Source organism: Amphiprion ocellaris, chromosome 10, assembly GCF_022539595.1.
Source record: "Amphiprion ocellaris isolate individual 3 ecotype Okinawa chromosome 10, ASM2253959v1, whole genome shotgun sequence".
NCBI lineage: Eukaryota > Metazoa > Chordata > Actinopteri > Pomacentridae > Amphiprion > Amphiprion ocellaris.
Genome location: NC_072775.1, coordinates 2,887,603 through 2,905,465, shown reverse-complemented (window position 1 = coordinate 2,905,465; position 17,863 = coordinate 2,887,603). Strand labels below are relative to the sequence as shown.

Here is a 17,863-nt window from a genome sequence, read left to right as displayed (position 1 = left end):
TATATATATATACATATATATGTACATATACATATATATGTACATATATATGTATATATGTATATATATATATATATATATACATATATATGTATATATATACACATATATACATATATATGTACATATATATGTGTGTATATATATATATGTGTGTGTGTGTGTGTGTGTGTGTGTGTGTGTGTGTGTGTGTGTGTGTGTGTGTGTGTGTGTGTGTGTGTGTGTGTGTGTGTACAGCGTTAGCTTGAGCATTAGCTTTGATACCAAACAGTTTTCAACTTGCTTAACATGATATTTAATTCAATTTCCTTGATTTTCTAATTGGGAGGATTCCAGGCTGTTAAAGGTGAATGTTTCAGTGCTGAGTGCTGTGATGTGATCCTGCTGTTCTCAAGCGGCTGTTGTGTGTCTGAATGAAGCTGGATGTGCTTGAAAGAAAAGAACAGGGGTGGATACCAGGTGGGAAAGACTGCAGGTGATTGGCTCAGGTGTTGTGAGTGACAGTGAGGAGGTCCAGTACTATGGAAGTGACTGACTGACAGTTGTCTGTTCACGTTGGGATTCCTGATGGCCCACAGTGAACAATGGCAGAGTGAGTGTTTGACCAGCATGAGCCAAGCAATGGCTGCAGTAAATATGGTGACACAACAGTGTGTAAGAGTGAAGGTATTGAATATTTGTGTCTCTTCGCTGTTTGCAGCGGTTTTGCATTTTGCAGACGGTCCCTGTTCACTCGTCACACAGCCGGCTGCTCATAGACACCAATGTTATTTCTGCAGCTGGAAAGACAGATACTTTTGATTAAACTGGGCTTATAGCACATTGTCTACCTTACAACGATGGGAAAGAGGCATCGTTTATGTTTTGACAATCAAATTTAAGGTAACTCTCGTTTCCGTCAGTAATTTTCTAACTGCAAAAAAAAAAAAATGAATCTGGATGAGCTAGCGTCTAGCGAGCCACCTGGAGAAAGCGTGGACAGAAGTAGAGGTCAAGGAGGTGTGGCCATCGAAGCAACAAAGGATTTTTGAGGAAAGAGAAAATAAATGTGTTTTAAAAATGTTTTATAGGTAGACTTGTAATGACACGGTAAATCTGTTACTCTAATTTGATCTAGAATGTGAAAATTAATTTTTATAACCTCACAGCCTCAGAGCCATAGACTGTATATATAGTCTATGCTCAGAGCAGACAAAGCTTCACGTCCCCCTCTGATCTCTGGCGTCCCCCCTAGCAGGGTGCAGACCCCAGGTTGGGAACCACTGCTTTAGACCAAGTCTGGAAAGCCTACCCGGAATATTGACTTTACAAAGTAGAGACATGGAGCATTCACACGGGATTAAGATCACAGACATCCTCCACATTTATTACAAACCACCACTGGTCCTGAGGTAATACTGATCCCATACGAATAGGGCTTTACTCTTTACGTCAGCACCATTTTTCAACACAAAGCGACGCCCTGAACCTGTGAAAACCTTGGTGTTGACCATGAAGAAACTTCAGAGCAGTCTGTTGTTTGTCAGATATCGCCTTCTGCACCAAACAGTTTGTATTAGCATGTGAGAAGTTGTGGAGACGAGGCCAGCAGAGTTTATCTTCTCAGTTCCACTCTATGCTTCCATCTTCAAATGTCTTCTCGACACCTTTCAACAGCCGGGAAGCATCTCCTCGCTCTCTCTCGGCTTCCTGGGTAGATGTGTTTTCATTCCAGCCTCCTCTCGACGGAGAAACGTTCAAAGTGAAACTGACCTTTATTTGCTGGAGGATTTTTCTCCCTCTACGCTGTTCCCGGTGTGAGAAAATGAGAGAAAGAGCGTCTGAACAGCTCTCCAACAGCTCAGGTAAACCCTCCACTCCAGACCTGTCAGCCTCATCAGCAGCCGGTGGTTCCTGTCAGGTCTCCTCTTATCAGGCCAGCCTTTGTTTCTCTGTGTGGGAGTTAAAGCTGTGGATGCTGGAACAAGCTCTGATGAGGCCGGCCACCAGATAAGCAGCATCCTGTCAGCCTGCTGTGTTTAAACCTCATCCTCCTCAGTCACAACACCCCAGAGAATACGATGACTTTTCCCGCTAAAGAACCCAGAGTGCAGCTAATTCTGATGCATTTAAAGTGTTTCAGTGCTAAGAGGCGACAGCAAACACCAGGAGTTCTGCACGTCTTTGTGGTGATTTGTGTCTCTTTGTTGTCTCTTTGCGGTAGTTTTTGTGTCTTCTCTGTTATTTTGTTTTTCTGCGTTTATTGCATGCCTTTACGGTAATTTTAACTTATATGTTGCAGATGTTCTGAGACTCTTCCTGTAGCTGATCATCATCTCATCATGGTGAACAGATAGGAGGAGTTCTGTGGCTTTCTGTGGTGGTTTGTGTCTACTGGAGGTGATTCTTATCATTTAAATAAACTTTTACTGACAGTGGACTCCTACAGGCAGCTCTACTGCTTCTTTAATTACTGAACAAGGAAATATACCTAATGTCATTTCTGCTATTAAGCAGACTTTATTTATTTTCCTCTCTCTTTGTGTTCTGTTTATTTTTTTATCATAAAATGTCTTGTATAGTGTTTATGGATGCTAGAAAGTGTCTCTTTGGGAACAAATAAAGTAAAGTTTTAGGTTTTATTTGACAGCCATGCATCCTATTTAAATGTAGTCAGATATTGATGCATTAATCTTCAGCCTCCGTCAGGACGAGGTTCAGCTGCAGCAGCATGATGAGCCGTGTCTGATTCTCTTTTATCCCTGCATAATTCTGCTTTGTAAAGCCGCTTCGTTGACTCGTGTCTGGATATCTTCTGGCCGTGTGTGAAGGAACAGGAAAGGCTGTGATGCATTTTTGTACAGAAGCTGATTTGATGAATATTTATCGTTCCAGATGTGCTTCAGACAACAGCAGCTGTAGATGGATGGATGGATGGATGGATGGATGGATGGATGGATGGATGGATGGATGGATTATTGGCTGAATGGATGGATGGTTCGATGGATGAATGGATGGATGGATGGATTATTGGCTGGATGGATGGATGGTTCGATAGATGGATAGTTGGATGGATGGATGGAATGATGGATGGATTATTGGCTGAATGGATGGATGGTTCGATGGATGAATGGATGGATGGATGGATTATTGGCTGGATGGATGGATGGTTCGATAGATGGATAGTTGGATGGATGGATGGAATGATGGATGGATAGTTGGATGGATGTATTATTGGCTGGATGGATGGATGGATGGATGGATGGATGGATTATTGGCTGGATGGATGGTTTGATGGATGGATGGATTGATGGATGGATGGATGGATGGATGGATGGATGGATGGATGGATGGATGGATGGATGGATTATTGGCTGGATGGATGGTTCGATGGATGGATTGATGGATGGATGGATGGATGGATGGATGGATGGATGGATTATTGGCTGGATGGATGGTTCGATGGATGGACGGATGGATGGATTGATGGATGGATGGATGGATGGATGGATGGATGGATGGATTATTGGCTGGATGGATGGTTCGATGGATGGATTGATGGATGGATGGATGGATGGATGGATGGATGGATGGATGGATGGATGGATGGATGGATGGATGGATTATTGGCTGGATGGATGGTTCGATGGATGGATGGATGGATGGATGGATGGATGGATGGATGGATGGATGGATGGATGGATGGATGGATGGATGGATGGGTGGATGGATGGATGGATGGATGGATGGATGAAACTTTTAAGTGAAACTTTTAAGGAATTATTGGAATTTTCTTCCTGAAATTTTTGCAAATTTTCAGAAATTTGGGGAATTTTTTTTTGCTGAATTTTTGGATTTTTTTTCAGACAAGGAAACAATATTTTTTGGTGCCTGTAAATGAGGACAACAGCAGGGTTAATGTAATTTTTTTTGTAATTTTGCAAAACATAATGAACAACCTGACATTTTTTAAGAAAAATAAATTCAGTTTCAGCAACATTCATCCTCAGTTCATCATTTCCACATTACAACTTCCAGATCACAGAGTGTCTACAAAGAAACACAACATTTAGTCATCTGGAACTGAACCAGAGAGGATTTACTGGAGGATCAAAACAACAGAAGTCAGACAAAAAAAACCAACAAAAACAAGACAAAATATTACAAAAACGACACATGAAACGACAAAAGCAAGAAACAAAATGACAAAAATGTGACAAATGACACGAAACAAAACAAAAGAGACAAAAAATTAGACAAAAAAGTTACAAAGTGACAAAAAATAGACTAACAACACAAGCGAGATCAAAAAAAATGACAGAAACGATGCACAAAACAATGAATAATAAAGCAAAACGCAAAATGACAAAAATAAGACAAGAAAACACAAGTGAGGCAAAAAGGAAACACAAAGCGACAAAAACATGAGACAAACGACAAAAGTCAGACAAAAACAAGAGAAAACATTACAAAAATGAGACACAAAATGACAAAAGAACAATGAACAGTCTAGTATTTTAGTTCAGAACAACTTGTCATGGTCAAGAAGTTTGTCATTTTGCAAATTTACAATCTGCAGTTAATGTCTTCTCTATGATTTTTACACTTAACAAAGTGGCTCCACGGGCCGGATTGGAGCCTCTGGAGGGCCGCTTTTGGCCCGCAGGCCACCTGTTGGACACCCCTAATGTAGATGGAATGACTCATTAATGATCTTCATCCAATGTTGTCCTCCTCTACAGCTTCCCTCTCCTCCATTTAGCAGTTATTTCCTGATGCTGGAGGAAAGTCACCAGACTCATCCCTCATCCTCTGGGGACCACAAACGTTTACGAAATGTCGCATTTCCTACAGCAGAGTTGGAGATGTTCCAGTGGTGGATGGACTCCTGGGCTAAAAACGCGCAATAACTTCAGTTTGGCTGTTTTTGTTTGGGATTAAATCTTCCAAATCCTCCAGAGGGTTGCTTTGAAAGTTAAGATGTATTTTTAAACTCCGTCTGAATGAAAGAAGTTTTTCTGATAAATATTTCAGCGCCACACGCTTCATTTACTGCTGTCAATAATCCTAAAACCAAAATTGTGGTTATTTTCATTTAGTTTTATTTTGACTTTTCCTCAAAGACTTTCAGGACCTTCAGAACTTTCCAGACTCCATTAAATCTCCAAACCAACCAGGAATCCTTCAGCTAGACGGCTGAAATGTTTTCTTCATCTGACAGCAGTCCTGAGAGAAAACCCTCTGATGGACATTTAGATTTAGAGATTTTCAAATGCAGCGTAAATATCATTTCATACATCTTTCGTGGGAGCAGATCTCAGAAAAGCGTGATTGGAGCTCATTTCTCTGATGTCCTCTCAGCTCCATGCAGGCCCAGGCTGCTTCTGATGGAGGGTCGGATCATCTGACGGGTTCATTTGTATCCATCGATACGCAGGATAGATGTGGATTTTAACCCTCCTGTTGTCCTCATTTACGGACACCAAAAAATATTGTTTTCTTGTCTGAAAAAAACTAAAATTGAGTCATTCCATCTACAATCATCTCATTTTCTGCTTGACCAGCTCTGATTTCCCAGAAACTCTATGTTCTTTGTCATTTGTGAAATTTTTGCTTGATATATCAAATACTTTCTGAGGTAGAACTCAAATTTAAATTTGACTCCATCCACTCTTTTTTCTCATCACATCATTGATTCAGAATCAGATCATCTCTGATTATGGCTGAGATGAAACATGACTAAATTAAAATTTCATTAACCCTCCTGTTGTCCTCAATTACAGGCACCAAAAAATATTGTTTCCTTGTCTGAAAAAAATCCAAAAATTCTGAAAAAAAATTCCCCAAATTTCTGAAAATTTGCAAAACTTCAGGAAGAAAATTCCAATAATTTTTTTAAAGTTTCCCTGAAAATTTTTATTTTAAAAAAATCCCCCAAATTTGGCAAGAAAAATCTTGTAAATATTTTTTTAAAATGAGTAAAAGTCTTCAAAAAAAATCCTAAAAATATCTAAAGTGATTCCATATATATCAGTAAAAGTTCTAATTAGGGTTAATGAAGCTGTAAGGGAACCTGAATGATCTGGCAGTCAGGGAGAAATCGACCTCTGGATGTCAGATAAATCTTTATTCTGCCGGAATACACCGATGTGAGATCTTTCTGATTATCTATCTCCGTTAAAAAAAAAATCAAACAAGGTGCAGCTTTCATCCTGGAGGTCGACCGTGTGTAAAATCCATCTGAGTGTCTTCTCTAAATCCTCCTCTTCCTTCTTCTCCTTCTTCTTCTTCCCTCTGCAGGAGGATCTCCAACTCCTGGCTAAGCACCGGCTGGTTCACCATGACCATCGCCCTGGAGCTGTGCGACCGGATCAACGTCTACGGCATGGTGGCCCCGGACTTCTGCAGGTGAGACGCTGTTTCCAGTCTGTATAAATTCACAGCAACCCTGACTAGAGAGATTGAGGGTGTAAATATATGCAGGAAGCCGATAATAAAACCTCAATGTGGCTGCAGATGTCGGCGGAATACTTAAAACTGGCCGAGCGTTAATAAAAATTAATTCAGGAAACAGCTAAGGATCCGGCTCTCCGAGTGCTGATGGATACATCGGATTTATACAGATCAGGTTTCAGATACAGTCTGATTCTAGATCAGGGTGTCCAACATGAGGCCCGCGGGCCAAAAGCGGTCCTCCAGAGGGTCCAATCCGGTCCTCAAAGTGTAAAAACTCCAGAGAAGACATTAACTGCAGATTGTAAATTAGTAAAATTATAAATTTAAAATCATTCATTTCTAGACCATGACAAGTTTTTTGGATCATAAAGTAAAATACTAGATTGTTCACTGTTCTTTTGTCGTTTTGTGTCTCATTTTTGTAATATTTTGTCTTGTTTTTGTCAAAATTTTTGTCCCTTTTTAATTTTGTTTCATGTCGTTTGTCTCATTTTGTCATTTTGTGCCTTGTTTTTGTTGTTTTTTTGCCTTTTTTGTCTGACTTTTGTCGTTTATCTCATGTTTTTGTCATTTTTTTGTCGCTGTTGTAGGTTTATGTCTCGTTTTTATCATTTTGTATGTCATTTTTGTAATTTTTTGTTTTTGTTGTTTTTTGTCTTTTTGCCTGACTTTTGTAATGTCTCATGTTTTTGCTGTTTTGTTTGTCATTTTGTGTCTTTTTTTTTCACACTTGTGTTGTTGTCTACTTTTTTTGTCATTTTGTCTCATTTTTAAAAAATATTTAGTTTTGTTTTTCTTGTTTTTTTATCGTGTTTTGTCTGACTTTTGGTGCTTGTCTTATGTTTTTGTTTTGTTTTTCATTTTTATCATTTTGTGTTTCACTTTATTTGTTATTTTTGTCTTGTTTATGTCGTTTTGTGTCTTTCTTTGTCTCGCTTGTGTCATTTGTCCATTTTGTTGTCGCTTTGTGTCTTGACTTTTCAGGTTGTACATGATGTTTTGCAAAAAGCTAATTCATTATATGTGGACATTTTCAGAACATACTTTTTGAATGACTTTTTCAAATGAATGATTTAGATTCGTGTGCTGTGGTTTTACTGGTGTGGCCGACTTAAAATCAGACTGGGCTGAATGTGGCCCCTGAACTAAGATGAGTTTGACAACCCTGTTCTGGATGGAAACAACCCAGCATTAGTGGTTTTCTGTCACGTCCTCACCTGCTCTAATTTCCTGCTACTTAAGCCACAGTCTGCCTTTTGTTTCTCCGGCTTTGTCCACCTCTTTTGTGTCGCTACATTTGCTTTTGCTTTCTGCACCACTCAGTATTCCCCACAAACACTCCTTTCAATTTTCCATTTGCTGCCGTGTGGCGTCAATAAAAGTGTTCAACAACTGACCAACACACAATAGAGTACAAGCTACCGGGGTGGCGACAGGGCACAAATCCAGGCAAGAGAAAGCTTTGTTTCTTTTGTTGCGTTTGAAATAAGGTGGCTGCTTTTGTTCCTTTTTGTATTCTGGATTATTCAGTTTGGAGATGCAGACATGAGAGCCTCCGGCCATGAAGTGGAACCAGCTTACATGAGGATAAAGCCCAGAGCCACTCCAGTGGATCCTTTTTAAAAACAGGATTTCAAAATGCTGTTGGTCGGGTTGACACTCTGATACTGATTAGACGAGGCCAGTTTTACCTCAGCATCTCTACTGTGTCAAACTCATCTTAGTTCAGGTTCCACATTCAGCCCAGTTTGATCTCCAGTGATCCGGACTAGTAAAACCACAGCATAATAACCTATAAATTACCACAACTCCTAATGGTTCCTTTGTTTTAGTGCAACAAAGATACACTCTGAAAATATTAACATTTAAGGAATTCTCTTTTCACAAAACGTCATGAACAACCTGAAATTTTTTTTTTTTTTTTTTAAATTCAATTTCAGCAACATTCAGCCTCAGTTCATCATTTCCACATTACAACTTCCAGATCACAGAGTGTCTACAAAGGAACACAACATTTAGTCATCTGGAACTGAACCAGAGAGAATTTTACTTTATGATCAAAATGACAAAAGTCAGACAAAAAAAAACAACAAAAACAAGACAAAATATTACAAAAAAAGACACAAAATGACAAAAACGAGAAACAAAATGACAAGAAACATGAGACGAACACCAAGTCAGACAAAAAAGACAAAAAACAAGGCAAAATATTACAAAAATGAGAAAAATGACACAAGCAAGACAAAAAAGACACAAAACAACAAAATTGAGAAACAACACGATGACATTCGCTGGATTTTGGTAAATTTTTTGTGAATGTTCTTAAAGAAAACATTAGAAGTTTTACTAATATATATGGAAGATATTTTTAGGATTTTTTGGGGGAAAATTTTTACTCATTTTTTGAAAATATTTACAAGAATTTTCTTGCCAAATTTGGGGGATTTTTTTTTTTTTTTTTTTTTAAATAAAACTTTTAAGGGGAGCTTTTAGGGAATTATTGGAATTTTCTTCCTGAAGGTTTTGCAAATTTTCATAAATTTGTGGAATTTTTTGCTGAACTTTTGGATTTTTTTCAGACAAGGAAACAATATTTTTGGTGCCTGTAAATGAGGACAACAGGAGGGTTAAATCTCAGTGCTGCAGCGTCACCTGGAAACCTGCAGAATGAACGTACTCCTCCATGAACGCCGTGTTGAAGCCACGTTCAGCTCTTGAGCTGCTTCTTCTGTGTTTATTAGTGCAGTTGGAAAGTGTTTATTGAATCAATTTGAAATGATAATTATTTGGAACATTTAAATGTCACCCACAAAACACTTCTGATAGAGGGGGACGTGCAGAGAATGTTTAAACCGTGCATTCTAAAATAAGATTTTCATAGAAACAACTGAAGTCTCCTTCATGGCAGAAAAGAAAAGCTTTTATGCTTTTAGAGAAAGAGTCACCTTTTAACCAAACTATGATGTTTTTCCAATCCAAAGTCATTTCAGGGCAGAAACTTAACCAAGCTTCTAACATGTCAAAGTGTCAGCCACAGCATGATGATTTCCTGAATATTTTTACTGTATTTACAGTGATTAGCGTGACAATGACGCCATTGCCATGTGGCTGACAGAACTATGAGATCTGCAGCCGTTTGTGGGTCCGTCTTGCTTCTGGCAGCTCGTTAGGGAGAGTTTAATGGTTTGAATTACAGCTCACGTCTCATCCATCTCAGCCAGCACTTTAATTGGAGGATTTTATTGAACCAGGAACAAATCTTATTAGATATCTCAATAAAGAAACTGTAAAATGTTCAGTATATCGTTGTTCCTGGCTCAGATTGATGAGAGAATTAGTTTTTATTCTGTGTTTCAGCAGAAATCCAATCTCAACAGTAATGAACAGGAGAGGACGGTTCATTTCTGTGAACAAACGTTCCTTTCATTTCTCATGACGACGGACGTCTGGAGATGTGATCCAGCTAAGAATTAAAACTGCATCTCTGTCAAACATCATGTCAGATATGTTTTATTGACACGAAGCATCGATTGTGAATCCGTTCTTCTAAAATGCAGAACAGTTGTTGCTGAACTGCTGCTGCTGGTTCACCATCTTTAATCCTCGTGTTGTTCTGCGGGTCAAACTGACCCGTTTTAAAGTTTGAAAATGTGAAAAAAATATATTTTCACAGTGAAACTTCTGATGTCCACATTTTCAACACTTTTGGGAAATTTTTGAACATTTTTCGATGGTAAAAAAAGAAATGTTAAAAATGTTTCTAAAGAACATTGACAAAAAAAATCAATGTTTTGTCAATGTTCTTTTGAAAATATTAGAAGTTTTACTGATATATGTAATCACTTTAGATATTTTTACTCATTTTTTGGAAGATTTTTACTCTTTTTTTTTGGAAGATTTTTACAAATTTTTTGAAAATATATACAAGAATTTTCTTGCCAAATTTGGGTGATTTTTTTAAAGAAAACTTTTAAGGGGAAATTTTCAGAAATTTGGGGAATTTTTTTGCAGAATTTTTGGATTTTTTTCAGACAAGGAAACGATATTTTTTGGTGCCCATAAATGAGGACAACAGGAGGGTTAATACTCCGTCCTGTTAGAAACAAACACTGAACAAACTCTCACTATTATCAGACTTCTAGGTTGTTCTTTTCAGCTTGTAAATTGCACTAAGTGACCTGAAATCTCCAGATTACTGCAGTTTTGAAGGTGCTGGAACACGGTGGTGAGGTGGATTTTCCTCCAGTTTCAGGTGATTTTTTGTGACATTTCTGTTGTCATTCCCTGCCGTTGTGTAAAGAGACGGAGGAGTGACATGAAGTCATCCCTGTCACAGTTTCATGACATTGTGTTGCTTGGTTTGGACCGTATTCCACTGAAAGTTTTCACTTCTGACTACAGAAACTTTACCTAAAGTTTCAGGAAAACCAGGTCTGTTGTTCCAACTGAAACAGAGAGAAGGTGGATCAGTCTTTTCAGGCGCTTCCTCGAAACAATAGATACTGTATTACTTTATCTTTAATTTATTGCCATAGTTGTTGCTTCCTATTTGCTCTGTGTAAACACTGCATGCCGTTCAACCCAGTTCAGATTAATTGATCGGCTGCTCAAAGTTAATATATAGTTAATATATATTAAAATATAGTAAAAATACAGTGAATAATATTGTAAAAATACAGTAAAATATAGTAAAAATTCAGTAAAAATATATAGTAAAAATATAGTAAATATACAGTAAAAATATTGTAAAAATACAATAAAAATGTAGTAAAAATAAAGTATAAATATTGTTAAAATATGGTAAAAATACAGTGATAATACAGTAAAAATATAGCAAAAAATACAGTAAAAATATAGAATGCAGCAAAAATACAGCATGAATACAGCAAAAATACAGCATGAATAAAGTAAAAATACAGTAAAAAAATATTGTAAAAATATAGTAAAAATGCAGTAGAAATATTGTTAAAATATGGTAAAAATACAGTGAAAAATATGGTAGGAATACAGTGATAATACAGTAAAAATATAATAAAAAATACAGTAAAAATATAGTATAAATACAGTAAAAATACAGCATGAATACAGTAAAGATATAGAAAAATAAAGTCAAAAAATATTGTAAAAATGCAGTGAAAATATAGCAAAAATACAGTAAAAAAATTCGTAAAAATATCATAAAAATACAGTAAAGAATGTTCAAAGATTTCCCAAAAATGTTGAAAATGTGGACATCAGAAGTTTCACTGTGAAAATATATTTTTTCCCACATTTTCAAACTTTAAAACGGGTCAATTTTGACCCGCAGGATGACACAAGAGTTAATGCTTTAATATCCTGAGAATTAAATCCTTGCATTTGTATGGAACTATGACACACAAACTGCCCTGAACTTCAACTGTGCACTCATACATTTAAATATTCAAACAGTGCTGCCACTTTCACAAATGTTTTTTTTGGGGGATTTTTTTTTGCAAATCTGGCTTTTCCATTCAAGTGTTCATTTGTAGGTGACATTTAAAAGTTATTAAAAGCAGTTAAATTTAGACCTGCAAATGACAAACAAATGTGTGCAGATTAGCCTCCGTCTCTCACCTCGAAATGAAAAACACTTTGTGGTGTCAAATGCAAATCAGAGTGCTTCATTAAAGTGTTTCTAAATGCCAGCCGTCTGTCTCTGTCTGTCTGTCTGTCTGTCTGTCTGTCTGTCTGTCTGTCTGTCTGTCTGTCTGTCTGTCTGTCTGTCTGTCTGTCTGTCTGTCTGCAGGGAGCCTCAGCGTCAGTCCGTCCCGTACCACTACTACGAACCCCGAGGTCCGGACGAGTGTGCCATGTACATTTCTCACGAGCGTGGCCGTCGAGGCAGCCATCATCGCTTCATCACCGAGAAGCGGGTCTTCGCCAGCTGGGCACGGACGTTTGACATCCACTTCTACCAGCCGGACTGGAGCCCGCCGCCGCTACCGGCCAACCGGACGCTGGACGGGGCGTCCACGGTTCCTCAGAAGACGTGACTGGAAGAAACTGCTTCAGACATCCATCCCAGAAAGACTGAGCATGAGGGGAATCTGCACCAGACCTTTTAAAACCAAGGATGAGACACGACAGGCAGGAGGTCTAGAACTCTGGATGTAAACGGTTGAAGCTGCTGGACATTGTTTGGATCACTGAGGTCAACTGACTCTAAGTCTCTCTTTTTTTTTTTTGGAAAATCTTGAAAAGTTTTGTAGAACTTGAGGTTAAATTTGGCTTTCTGAAAGAGTGAATCATTGCTGCTCAGATGTCCTATTCATCTGCAGCTAAGACTAGATGTTGAGTTGGATGAGGTTCTTCAGACAAAGGTTCAAACCCCTTCAAAGCAACGACATAAATCACTTCCCTGACCTTCACCTGTGGGCATCGTGATCCGGGAGGTTTTATCTCATTTTCTATTTATTTATTCTGTTTATTTAACCAGGAGAGATCCCATTGAGATTAAGAACCTCTTTTTCAAGGGAGTCCTGGCCAAGATAGGCAGCAGCACGTACAAAGCACAGTTATAAAGTTACACAGTTAAAACATAATTAAAATGAGAAAAAAATGATAATAATAATTAAATTTACAAGCAAGTTCTAAAAAACAAGTGCATGTTGTGGAAACGGCCTCAAGAACTCGCAGTTTAGATTTAAAGGCACTCAATGAGATTAAGTCAGTTAATTTCCAGTCTTTCTGCAACATATTCCAGGCAGAAGGTGCAGAATAAACAAAAGCCTTTTTACCCAGTTCAGTATGAACACATGGAACTGAAAGCAACAGATGATCTTGTGATCGAAGCGAGCGAAGATCACAAGTTTTCTGTGCTGTTAAGGAGCAAATGTAGGAGGGCAGTAGTCCAAGTATTGCCTTATATATGAAAATATACCAGTAATGGATCCTTCTGGTGGCTAAAGCTGCCATCCCACCCAAGAGTAGAACTCTCAGTGATGCGTTGACATTTTACAGTTCGTAATAAACCTCAACGAAGCTCGGTAAGCAGTGTCAACCATCCGAAGCATTCATATACAAAAGATCTCCATAATCCAACACAGACAGAAAGTTGCAGCGACAAGCTGCTTTTTTACACTAAAAGAAAAACACAACTTGTTTCAAAAATAACCAAGTTTTAGCCTCAGCTTCCTCACAAGATTCTCCACATGTGGCTTGAAAGTGAGGGAGTCATCAGGTATTTATACACGTGGACCACCTTTATTTCATTTCCCTCCAGTGTGGACACTGAGGGAAATATCTGTGGCCACTTCCTAGAGCTGGAGAACAACATCAGCTTAGTCTTGTCTGCATTGAGAACAAGTCTCATGCTTGTGCGCCTCCTTCGCTCCTGCTCCTATGTATCATCAGGCTTTGTTGGCGCCTGTCACCCGTTAATTGTGCGATTTATACAGCCACAAGCCGGATTTCCGTGTAAATGCACCTCCATGTCAGACAAGACAAGTGGAGATTAAGATGGAGAGCAGAGCGACGCTACATCCGTCTGCTGCCTCAGAGTTACACCGTTTCAGAGAACACCGGCTTTCTTTATTTGTTCAGCTGATGGCTCTCAGTTGTGTTTGATTTGATGGCAAACAGGCTACATGTAGACCCCCCTCCTCTTTCTTCATGAATAAGAATCAGGTGTCAGTCCAAAGATGTTATCTTAACCCTCCTGTTGTCCTCAATTATGGGCACTAAAAAGTATTGTTTCCTTGTCTAAAAAAAAATTCAAGAATTCTGAAAAAAATTCCCCAAATTTCTGAGAATTTGCAAAACCTTCAGGAAGAAAATTCCAATAATTCCTTAACATTTTCCCTTAGAAGTTTTATTTCAAAAAATCCTCCAAATTTGGCAAGAAAATTCTTGTAAATATTTTCCAAAACTGAGTAAAAAAACTTAAAAATATCTAAAGTGCTTACATATATATCAGTAAAACTTCTAATATTTTCTTTAACCCTCGTGTCGTCCTGCGGGTCAAAATTGACCCAGTTTAAAGTTTGAAAATGTGGGAAAAAATATATATTTTCACAGTGAAAAATATTGTTTTCTTGTCTGAAAAAAAATCCACAAATTCAGCAAAAAATTTCCCCAAATTTCTGAAAATTTGCAAAACCTTCAGGAAGAAAATTCCAGTAATTCCTTCAAAGTTTTAGTTTAAAAAAAAAAAAAACCCAAATCTGGGAAGAAAATTCTTGTAAATATTTCCAAAAAATGAGTAAAAATCTTTAAAAAAAATCCTAAAAATATCTAAAGTGATTCCATATATATCAGTAAAACTTCACATATTTTCTTAAGAACATTCACATAAAAATCAACCAAAATCCAGTGAAATTCGCTGGATTTTGGTTGATTTTTTTTGTGAATGTTCTTAAGAAACATTTTTAACATTTCTTTTTTTTCACCAAAAAATGTTCAAAGATTTCACAAAAATGTTGAAAATGTGGACATTAGATGTTTCACTGGGAAAATATATTTTTTCCCACATTTTCAAACTTTAAAATGGATCAATGTGACCCGCAGGACGACACGAGGGTTAAATTCTTGTAATTATAAATCAGGACTGACTATTTCTTCTGAGTTTATTCCAAACCATCAGACAACGGTAAGATCCACAAGTGTCTCGCTTTGAGTTTCACTGTTAAACAGAAATAAACGGTTCTGTTGGTTATTCTGACTTCTTGATGAGCTGCTGTTAGTTACTGCAGTATGATGCATTAAACATCACTCGGCGTGTGGTCTAATCTCGCATGAATGACGAACGTTGCATGAGGAACCGTGTGAGGAACATCAATGAAAAAGGACTTTTGTGTGAATGACAGGAAGCATCACTTTAACAGACTGATGAAGCAGCAGCAGTGCACATCCACATTTACTGCACAAACATGTGGCATCAGCCTTGTCATCTCCATCTCTACAAAGGTCAATCTATAACTGAGGGACTTTTGAAGTCCATGGGATATATGTGCATACATTTTTATTAGAAGTAAAAATAACTAATGATTTTTATGTTCTTATGATCATGTCTTTACAAATTCCATCATTATTTATTATGGAAACAATCATTTAATAAAAAATGACTGGATATCACTGAAATATCAACTAAATAACCGTCCGAATTTAATACCAGCCACCTTCTAATGAGCTAAACAATAATAAAATGAGTTTATTCAGAAACAGTTTTGATTGTGTTCTTTTTATTAAGTTGAGATAATCATGACAGATATTTCTTTTTTGGCAATATATCAAATTTTAGATGGAAAAAAGCAAATTAAATCACTTTCCACTAAATTCCCCATTACAAAATGGGTTGGTTTTCGGCCTGAAAACAGCAAAAATGTCAACTATGATACAAACAGTCCCACAACTATACATTGACCCACAAGGTAACAAACATCTCCCAGAATCCCATTTAGCAGTCAGTAATTGTTGCTTGTTAACCTTCTGTTCACTGACTTTCATCACCAACATTTCACTCAATAAATGACTATCAGTTGTCTTGTCTTCAGTCGTGTCTGTCTGTAACATGAACCCAGAGGTGAAGATGCTAGGAGTAAAACTACAACATGACTTGTGTGTTTGAATGCAGCAGCGACCAGAGATGAAGATGAAACGTGGACCGCTGGAAGACGGGAAGCTGCTGACTCACCTTCCACTGAAGGCAGCTGCCATTTTTCTCTCCAATCCTGCTCCCCGTCTGGATGTGACATCAACCTGTGTCCTACTGAGACAATCATGAAAGACAGGCAGAGCTACAAGGCCTCCTCATCACTCTCCAGAGCTACACACACATCCTTGACCATGTTCACAGCTGAATGTTGGAACATTTTCACTCACTGAGAATGTCGCTGCCTCGTGGCCTGGAGGTAAAGAATGCAGATCCAGGTAACAATATAGGATGAAGAAGGACGCCTCAGTTATGACAACATCAATGAAATGTACTTAATGTGCATTTAGGATGATTAATGGGTCGTTGGAATGGTGAAAATTACTATCAGGGTGGAAAAATACGTTTTTGTCTTTATTCTCAGAAGCCCTTAAATAGTCACAGATGTAGCGATACTAGCGCTGAAGCTAACGACGTTCACCAATTTTTCTGATTATTCGATGTATTGTTGGGTCTGTACTCCTTTTTTCACTACATACCAGCAGTATTTATCAATTCCAAATGATGAAATTGCTTAAATTAACACGACATAGACAAAGATGATGAAAAAAACCAACTGCTACATGGATGAACTACAGAAGGTCCTCGACTTACATCAGAGTCCGTTCCTACTGATCTACATGAGTTGGAACTGCTGCGAAAACGTAAAGTCGTTCCGTGCATCATGATATCGATCAGTTCTTCATAAAAGTCATGAGTACCAACGACTTTCATGCATGTATGAATCATTTTACGAGGAGATAACAGAATATTGTAACAGACTGATGTTGTTGCTGATGTTGATGTTTCAGTGTTTATTGTTCAGTTCCAGATTTACCTGATGTCAGTGAAAGTGCCATGCTTAGTTAGCTCACCTCCGTTTTGTTTCTTGTTTTTGTTGTTTTGTGTCTGTTTTTGTGGCTGTGAGTAATACAAGCTCCTGGTGCTGAATAAAACAGCACACAAATCCACCCAACACCGATATTATAGCTTAACATTAGCATCCAGAGCAGTCACGAGCAAATACTTCAGGCTTTTGTAAATTCAATTAAAAGACTTTATAGAAGGAAACTGAATTAATCTTTGTAAAACATTTTCAAGGTCTGCAGAAACAGTTCCCTGACAGTCAGAAAATAGTGAAAAAATGTGCTTCTAAATCTCCAAAAGCCCAAGGTGATTTCTTAAAATGCCCAATTTTGTTAAACCGACAGCACAAAAGACCGAAAGATAGTCAATTCATCATATTTTCATTCGGATAACAGTCTTTTGGGTTCCAAATGACTCATAACTATCTTTACATCATGGCCTAAAACAAAAAGACTGACCTTCAGACAGTAGTTTACTAAAAAAGAAAGTCCACTCACCAACTTCTTCTGGTCCTTTCAGGCTACAGATCATGATCCTGGTCAGCAAATGGATCCTCAGTTGTTCTGGATCAGTGAAGCAGAGAGGATATAAAGACCATGAGATACGTCTGACAGCACAGAAAAAAGCTTGCAAGTGGACCAAAACTATTAAAAGGAGCAACAGAATTCCCATTTACTGGGTTAACTATGCAACTCAACATATTAAATGGAAAATATAAATCGCTTCACTTGAGCAGACGCATAAAAAGACCATGAGATGTACCTGACAGAAAAAGGTGAACCTTGAGTCAAACTTGGCAAAACTAGGAAATAGCCGCTACAGCTCCCATTAGATAGGCTTTCCATGAAGTCAGGACATGTATTAGGTTTAACCCTCCTGTTGTCTTCATTTATGGACACCAAAAATATTGTT

General features: G+C 37.8%; 1 protein-coding gene across 1 annotated transcript in view; it reads left to right on the top strand.

The window, feature by feature from the left end:
- Positions 1-15,935, top strand: part of st6galnac5a (ST6 (alpha-N-acetyl-neuraminyl-2,3-beta-galactosyl-1,3)-N-acetylgalactosaminide alpha-2,6-sialyltransferase 5a) — a 95,377-nt gene extending 79,442 nt beyond the window's left edge. The window contains exons 4-5 of the mRNA XM_055014587.1: positions 6,280-6,387; positions 12,203-15,935. Coding sequence (XP_054870562.1) covers positions 6,280-6,387; positions 12,203-12,449 — 355 coding nt within the window. The 3' untranslated portion in view covers positions 12,450-15,935. The remainder of the gene's footprint in view (positions 1-6,279; positions 6,388-12,202) is intronic.
- The last annotated feature ends 1,928 nt before the right edge of the window (positions 15,936-17,863 follow it).